This window comes from Orbicella franksi, chromosome 10, assembly GCF_964199315.1.
Source record: "Orbicella franksi chromosome 10, jaOrbFran1.1, whole genome shotgun sequence".
NCBI classification, from domain to species: Eukaryota; Metazoa; Cnidaria; class Anthozoa; order Scleractinia; family Merulinidae; genus Orbicella; species Orbicella franksi.
In genome coordinates, this window is record NC_138154.1 from 11,181,977 (window position 1) to 11,190,821 (window position 8,845).

Consider the following 8,845-nt stretch of genomic DNA (forward strand, 5'->3'; position numbering starts at 1 on the left):
AAGAAGAAGCAGCCTTCACATTTAGTGGACGAAGTTTCCAGGGAAGAAGGTGTTAAGGTGGTACTGATTCCTGTCAAGTACCAGAATCAACAGCATAATTTACCAGCCATGGTGGTGAAGAGTTCTGGACCCAATTTACTTGGAAGGGACTGACTTCAAATATTAAGCTTAACTGGAACAGTATTTTCAACATCCAGGAGGGTACCCTCAGCTGCAGAAGATCCTAGATGCACACAAGAACATTTTTGGCGAAGGACTGGGTGCACTGATGGGCACAGAAGCCAAAATCTATGTCGACCCAAGTGCTCCACCCAAGTTCATGAAGGGTCCTCCTGTAACGTATGCACTTAAAGCAAAAGTCGAAAAGGAACTGGATCGATTGCAGAGTGAAGGCATAATATCTCCGGTAGTGTTCATAGAGTGGGCCGCACCTATAATCCAGTGGTGAAACAAGACGGATCAGTGGGTATTTGTGGCGACTATAAGTGCACCGTTAACCAAGTCTCAAAGTTGGATAATTATCCAATCCCCAAGACTGAGGACTTGCTTGCCACACTAGGAAAAGGAACTAAATTCACCAAGCTGGACATGTCACAGGCATACTAACAGTTATTATTGGATGAGGAATCGAAAATATTCACTACAATCAACACTCACAAGGGACTCTATCAATATAACAGACTGCCCTTTGGGGTTTCGTCAGCACCTGGAAGTTTCCAACATACAATGGAGAATTTATTGCAAGGCATCCCCCATGTTGTCTTAAAAGTTGATGACATCTTAGTCAGCTGCAAGGATGACCCAGATCATCTAGTCAACCTAGAAGCAGTGCTTAGCCAGCTCTTCACAGCAGGATTAAAGCTACGTTTGGCAAAATGTCTGTTCATGCAACCTGAAGTCACGTACTGTGGGTAGGTAATCAGTGGCGATGGCATTCAACCTGTGGTGGCGAAAGTGGATGCAATCAAGAATGCGCCGGAACCAAAGGATGTCAGTCAGTTATGAGCTTTACTGGGCACGCTAAACTATTACGATAGATTCTTACCTGATGTAGCAACCATCCTGGAGTCTTTACACCAGCTCTTAAGGAAAGGATCAACATGGCAGTGGCGAAAGGAACAACAGGAGGCCTTTGCGAAATCTAAGGAACTGTTGCAGTGAGCTGAGCTACTAGTACATTTTCACCCAGCCAAGGAACTTGTACTTGCCACTGATGCTTCCGATTATGGTGTGGGAGCGGTGTTATCCCACAAAATGGAAGGAGGAACTGAACGTCCAATAGGATACATGTCCAGATCTCTAAACGAGGCTGAAAGAAATTACTCGACCTTAGATAAGGAGGAGGTAGCCATGATCTTCGGAGTTAAAAAGTTCCATCAATTTCTTTATGGACAGTTATTCACTATCAAGACAGATCATAAACCTTTTGAGGTTGATTGACTGAGAAGAAAGGGATTCCAGCGCTTGCTGCACCGCAAATCCAGCGATGGGCCCTGACCTTGTCTGCTTACGAGTACAAGATATCGTACAAGGCTGGTCAGACCCAGTTCCAGGTGAAACAATCTTGTTAATGGAGCATTTGGAAGGCACACCTGTACATAGTGGGCACATCAAAGAGTGGACCAAGAGGGATCCAATCCTCTCACAGGTGCTGCGCTTCATCTTAGAAGGATAGCCAACCAAAACAACTCTGTAGAGGTAAACCCTTACTTCACCGAGCGGAGTGAATTAAGCGTAAAAGATGGCTGTGTACTTTGGAGTGCCAGCGTGGCTGTACCCCAACAAGGAAGATCAAAAATACTCACTGAGCTGCATGAAGCCCACCCGGGAGAATCTCGCATGAAAGCGTTGGCACGAAGCTATGTATGGAGGCCAGGCATGGATCAAGAGATTGTGAAGAACGTGAAGGGCTGCGACAAATGTCAGTCAAACCAGAGTGCACCCGCAGAAGCACCATTACACCCCTGGGAGTGACCGGGACTCCCTTGGTCAAGAATTCACCTTGACTACGCAGGGGCCCTTACAAAGGAGAAATGTTCCTTGTAGTCATGGATTCGTACTCGAAGCGGTTGGAAGTGCATCGCATGAAGTCTATCACATCGACTGCCACAATTGAAAAGCTGAGAGAGATGTTTGCTACACATGGCCTCCCAGCGACAATGGTAGCAATTTTACCAGCTCGGAATTCCAGGAGTTCATGAAAAGGAATGGAATCGAGCACATCAAAGTGGCACCTTATCACCCTGCCTCAAATGGCTTGGCAGGGAGGGCTGTGCGAATCTTTAAAGAAGGCTATGAGAAGATAGAGGATGGAAGTGTCCAAACAAAGTTGTCACAATTCCTCCTTAGTTACCGCACCACCCCTCATGGTACGACCGGAGTTCCACCAGCAGAATTACTCATGAAACGGAGATTGCACACACAGCTGAATCAGCTTGTTCCAAGCGTAGCAAATCGCGTTAGGAATAAACAGTTTCAGCAGAAGGCAGCACATGATTACCATGCTAAGGAGAGGGACATTCTAGAGGGACAGGCTGTTTATGCTAAGGATTTCCGAAACAAGAAGGCCTGGATGCCAGGGACTGTCGTTGAGATAACTGGTCCACTATCAATTCAAGTTCAGCTGGACAACAAGACAGTCATCCGGCGGCACCAAGACCATGTTCAAAGCCGTGAGAATGATGTGGCTGGGGGAGCCAGTTACAAGTGTGACACCCAGCATGATATCAGTGGTCTTGCCTGAACGTGATGCAGCACCACCCACCCCTGGTGTTAGCGACCATCTTGAGGTTCCTAAGTCTCCACCGGCAGCACCTACCCAGACACCCTTTAAAGCAAGTTCTCTGGGGACACGCCCTGTGTGGAAAAGGGCCAGACCTGGGTATTTGAAAGACTACCTGTGTGAATCGTGACTTTATCACGGGGACTGTGGTTGACATAGAGGACAAATAGTTTGTGATTTAGTTGTTCCAATTTACATGAGGAGTTTATGAACGAATAACCGGTAATTCTAGAGGAGAGGTATGTTGTGACTGGCATTTCTCCATGATCACGTGATGTACTCGCTTTTTACTGAATAAATTAGTGTATGTTTGCATTCACTCGTGGCTGGTCATAACAGTAATCAAACAGATCAAAGATCTAGTAACTCTCTAAAGGCCTTGATCCCCTCATTAACGTTAGGCTTTAAGTTCTTGATGTAGCCTCGAGAAATGCTAACTGCGCCCATCTAACTGAAATAGCAACAGTAATAATTATTGGTTTGAGGTTTGTTCACATGTATTGAACTTTACTGTGACTTGTCAGTACACAACTGACCTGTCAAAATCAAACTAAACTCTTCATGGTTTTATCAGTTTCACAGTAAACCAAGAATAGTTTTTCAGTTTTATTAAAAACTTAGAACTCAGTGTCTCACTTCTAATCGACTAAAACAAAAACAACAGCAGTAGAGTTACACTATGCAATACCAACAAACCTTGTTTTCCATTTCATTTCTTGCATGGTACAGTATTTTGTATTCCATCTTTGTGTATCTCCATGCAGCCCTTGCAGTCCAGCTGACTCTTAATTCATTCTGCTTATCAGTTGTGACAACATTGAAACTCAAAGGAGGCAAAGGGGTAGCTTAAAGTTAGAAAAAGTCAAAAACAAAAACGTTAGATTGAATTAATTCAAAAACAACAAAATATGAATTTTATAATACATGTAGCCGGCAGACAGGGAAATATTAGCCAGGAGAGCACAGAGCATAATACAGATTAGTGCAACACATGAAACAACACAAAGTGCAAGCTGTGTCACAATTATTAGTGTTTTACACGGTCTGAGATTTATTATTTGTAATCCAACTTGTAATCCAAGTGTTCATGAATACATTTAATTGGACAGGCACATTTTCAAGCAGCAGCCTGCAGTGAGTATACAGGCCGTGTAGTTCTAAATTTGTGGATCCATAAGGGTTTTCCTCACCCAGTGGCCCGTACAGTCAACAAAGCAACCAAAGTGTTGAGCATGGGGGAGGGGTGATGAGAGGGGACATGCACTGCAGAATGGAGGGTAGGGTGCATTACTACCATTAGACCAAATGGATTTAAAGCTGGTCAGCTACAAATGTACCATGCAACCTTTTGTGGTCAATTCTACCTTAACTATGGGTGACGACAGGGAGGGGTGGGACAGGAGCACATGGGAAGGGACGTAAAGGAAACATCTTGGGAGAGAAAGGCTATATTGAAAAAAAAAAACACAAATATCCATTTGAAATTTGTACATGTCAATAAAAACTCTATCTTTACTGAATTTCCCTTGTAAGTAAACAGCCCTCAGTGACCATTTAAGAAGCAGACTTTTCAAATCAAAGATATGATCAGTAGATGCAAGCTCAAATCCTTCAACTAATTGTTTCATACCTTCAACAAACATACAAATGAATGTATTTTACCATGACTATGATTTTCATGGTTAGTGCTGAAATCAATATATTTAAGGCAATAAATAAATCCTTTTCAACAAGATATGTCCCTCACTTTCACCCTACATGTACGATCCATGTATTGGGGACATTTTTGTTTTGTTAACTAAAGATGAATTGACCCAGTGTGTACTGCATGTTGTGCATGACTACATTTAGACAATTGGAAAGTCAAGACACTTCAAAAGTACTGATAGGAATTCAGTCCTAAAATATCAAGGATCATAACTTTCAGAACTTGATTATTACCACTAATGGCAATATGTACATGTGCCACACCCAACACATGATGCATTACCTGAATACAGTGGAATGAGTGGCATATATCGCCAGCTTGTCGCACTTCCAACAGCATTTTCAGCAACCACAGACACTGTATAGTTACAGCTTGTCTCACATGGGGAAACAAAATCTCCACTATACTGTAGCACACAGAAGAAATCTTTATCTATACTCAGAACATTTGTAGGTCGGCAATCTGGGTTACTGCTCCAATTACAGACACCATTATTTGTAGCGAAGGAGTCATTCAAACACAGCTTGACAGAGTAATTAACAGGCAAACCTCCAGTAACACTTGATGCTGACCAAAACACACGATACTCTCTCTTAATGGCACCCACAACACTGTATCTTAAATTACGTGGAGGACTGGGTGAATCTGAAGAGAAAAAAGGAAACATTTACCAGGATTTGCTTCATAAAGGAAACTAAGAGCTTTAATTTGAAGCTACTCTAAAAGTCTTATTGATGCACAGTAAATATTTTGAATGCTTAAATATTTCACACAGTTTAAATTAAATCATCTGGTATTTTTTGAAAGTAAATGTACTTAAGGCTTTTCACACAGGAGGGTCCAAACTTAATTGAAATCGTAACTCTTAATTCAGTTACCTGCCACTATAAGAGATATGTTAACTCCTTGTGACATATTACCAAGTTTCGGAGCACACCAGTAAATTCCATTGTTTTTGCTGCTTGTACTTGATAATGTCAGTTGTATTGTGGCAGTATCAATATGCTGTACTTCACCAAATAACCATTTCTTGTTATGTTGCCATGTTAAATTCAATGCCTGCATATAATTTCCCACTGAAACAGTGCAGTTTAAAACAAATGTAGAGTCCCTCAATGAATAGTACAAATTGTTAGGCCTTTCTGGTTGAAGTTTAAAATCCAAAAGTAAAATTAAAAGTGAAAAGAATCTTCTTTTGGTATCAAATAATAATTTATTACTTACGCTTTAATTGTGAATATTTCAAATGCACTTATTGTATTTAGCATTATTTATAATATTTACCTTGTACTGTTCCAGAAAATATCTCTACCCCATTCTCTGGAGGGTTTGAATATCCACACCCCTCCCACAGAAAGCTTTATGGTTTAACCCCCCCCCCCCCCCTGGCCCACAGCCAATGCCTCTGGAAATTCTAGTTTTGGTTTACTTTGAATTCCTTTAGAAACTTTGGCCTTTAAGACCTCCCCCTCCCCTGTGAAATTTCCACAAACCCTATTCGGAGTGGGTTATTGGATATTTTCTGGAAGCACACCTTAGGACTCAGTCCTCAGTCATAGGGAAAGTAGCCATTTACTGTACATATTGAATGTTACAAATCTTACAATTCCCCTAAGCCATGACTGGAACAATTAAGGACTCATGTGAGTGTTCCCCCCACCCCCCCTCCTCTCATATTACTTGTGCCTTGACAGGAAGTTGAAAATCTCTGGTAAGAGAGCTTTTAACATCTCACTATTACCAGCTTAAGATATTCTCACAAAACGTTTTCTCATACCATTTTTTTTCTTTGAAGAGTCAAAACACATTCTCGGGTATGTCCAAGCATATGAAAAAAAGATAACTCATTATGTTTCATTAAAGTAATTCTGATCTTGCCTGACATCAAAATCAGGCCTCGCAATGACTAAAATGTCTTTCATGCAGAATATCAATCATCTATTTACTTCTTATCTGACCATGTTTCCTTTCTAGCCTAGTTGTATTTATTAAATCTTTATCTCTTTGTCTGCAGTCCACACAACCAAAAAAACCCTTACACAAGAGAGGGCATAGGGAGGGGAGGTGAATGGTAAATGCGAGACTTGGTGAGAAGGTGAGACTAACATTTTTCTTTGCAAGCCTAATAGCAACTCTAAGCCAAATGGAGTGTTAACTGGGACACTCTTCTGCCTATCTGATTATATGGTGTGTTTTTTTACCACCACAGTATCAAAAAAAAATTATTATTAATTTTATCCTGGAATGACAATTTAATCCCAGACTTGCACTACACTGAGCTTGAGAGGGTTTGAATACAAGGTCTGTTAATTTGGTGGCAAAACATATATAAGCTGTAGTTAATAAATCATTAACTAAAGCTTATGTATTGTGTGTTATATATTGTGTTTCACTTGAGAAGCACAAGTTCCTAAAACTTATTAGGAAACTAAGACAAAAAAGGAAGCTCAGTTCCGTAACATTCAAACGTGGACGCAGCACATTCTAGCCTGTTAGTAAGCTGAATTTTACGACATACGTAGTTAAAAGATATGAAGATTAAGTTTTTAAGTTAAACTCGAGTTACAACCATCACTGAAGCGGTCAGTCAAATAGAAACAAAAATCTTAAATAAAGCTTCACATTGAAACTTACCACTTAATAACGATCCGTCAACAGTAACCAAAAGAGATGAAAACACTACCAACAGGACAACTACAGGAAAACACGATTTCCTCATCATCTGATTCGGCACGCACAATCAGCACAGTACATTTACATGCCTGAACGCATAAATTTTTAATCTTTCGCTGTCTTTTACGAAGACCCATGAATGCAGATGTTCTTCACTTCGATTGAGAAAAATCTTCACCGGTTCGTCACATGTTGGACTATTTTTCTTTTTTTTTTCCGCCTCAACTAAATAAAAAAGATTATAAAGTTGATTTAGTTCCACCATAGTTATTTCCTCAATCTCGTGATCATGGTTACTTAGAACAAGGGTCAAGTATGCATTATTCTACTGTCCTGAACCACTTCATGGGGAGGACTGGGAACTACCCCCGGCCTTCCATCGACTCCTGATCGACAAAACTTCAGCATTGCACACTTTGGTTATTTCGTTTGTTTTTAGTTTGTTTGATTTTTGTTTTTGTTTTGTTTTGTGTTTGTTTTTGTATTTTTGTTTGTTTGTTTGTTTGTTTGTTTTTTTTTGGGGGGGGGTAGGTGAGGGAGGGGTTAAAACAATACTGTGGGACAGGAGCATATCATATAAGCTCCTCTTTGAGACAGTTCTGGTACAACGTTAAATGACTTGTCTGACCACAGGGGACCCGAACACTGCATTAAAAATAAAAAATAAATAAATAAATGCAGTGTTATCTACCAGTGTTTCTGTATCTTTTTGAGTCGTTTAAAAGGGCTTTGAATAGAATCGAAGAAGTTTACATTTCGGATATTATCTCAAGCTATCTCAGTCTGCTGCTTTATAAATGTGACGCTCCGATTACTTCTAAAATTTCCATTATCGTCGTTAATTCGTCGAGGAAGAGATTCCCACATGTAATCAGAACGTCACATTTACAAAGCGGGGTAAAGTGCTGGTTAGAAAACACATGACCCACCCATCCCATTTGGCACAAAACTGACTGACCCACCCCTAAATGTAGATTGAAAGTCACATGACCCACCTCCTACAAAACATGACAGTTTCGGTTGCCTAATCCCACAAAATCACATTTTGTGTAGGAGACTGTGTTACCATTTACGTTTTAGATTTATTTCTCGACAATAATACAAAATCTTGTAAAAACTGAATATTGTCTTCCTTGACTCTTGCAACCTTCCGCCCTCATGATGGCGGCCGGGTTACCTTTGATCTCAAAGCTAAAAAGAACAAGCAGCTGACCCAACTTCAAAGGCAGGGAAGCCTGATGGAGTGGTTGCTATTTTCAGGGAGGAAAACGAAGAAAAATTGATTTGCCAGAAGAGCTTGACCGTTGATGTTTATGACGGAGGACGGGTTACCCATGGCCTCACAGAACAAGCAGCTGACCCAAACTCCAAAGGCAGCGAAGCCTGATGAAATGTCTGCTACTCTCAGGGAGGAAAACGAAGAATACTTGATATGCCAGGAGAGCTTGACCGTTGATGTTCATGAGGGAGGGCGGTTTACCCATGGACTCACAGAACAAGAAGTTAACCCATCTCCAGAGGAAGGGAAGCATATTATATTGTGAGCAGCCAAGGGATGTCGAGGACACTTGGCTGTAACTGGAAGAACGATGGCTTAGTCAGTGGACAAACATGAACGAACTCATAAACTGGACTTCGATTTCTGTCTGATCGTAATTTAAACTAAATAACTGTATTCTTGA

General features: G+C 40.9%; 1 protein-coding gene across 4 annotated transcripts in view; it reads right to left on the minus strand.

Moving 5' to 3' along the window:
- LOC145500475 (uncharacterized) overlaps positions 1-7,508 on the minus strand; it is a 39,188-nt gene extending 31,680 nt beyond the window's left edge. Inside the window, exons 1-3 of one of the 4 annotated variants that reach the window (XM_081480002.1) lie at positions 5,411-5,783; positions 4,773-5,135; positions 3,479-3,627 (exon numbers count right to left, since the gene is read on the minus strand). In XM_081480002.1, coding sequence (XP_081336128.1) covers positions 3,479-3,627; positions 4,773-5,135; positions 5,411-5,555 — 657 coding nt within the window. In that variant the 5' untranslated portion in view covers positions 5,556-5,783. Of the gene's footprint in view, positions 1-3,478; positions 3,628-4,772; positions 5,136-5,368; positions 5,784-7,124 lie in introns of those variants that run through there. The other 3 variants (XM_081480004.1, XM_081480003.1, XM_081480001.1) reach the window with 3 other exon arrangements.
- Positions 7,509-8,845: the final 1,337 nt, after the last annotated feature.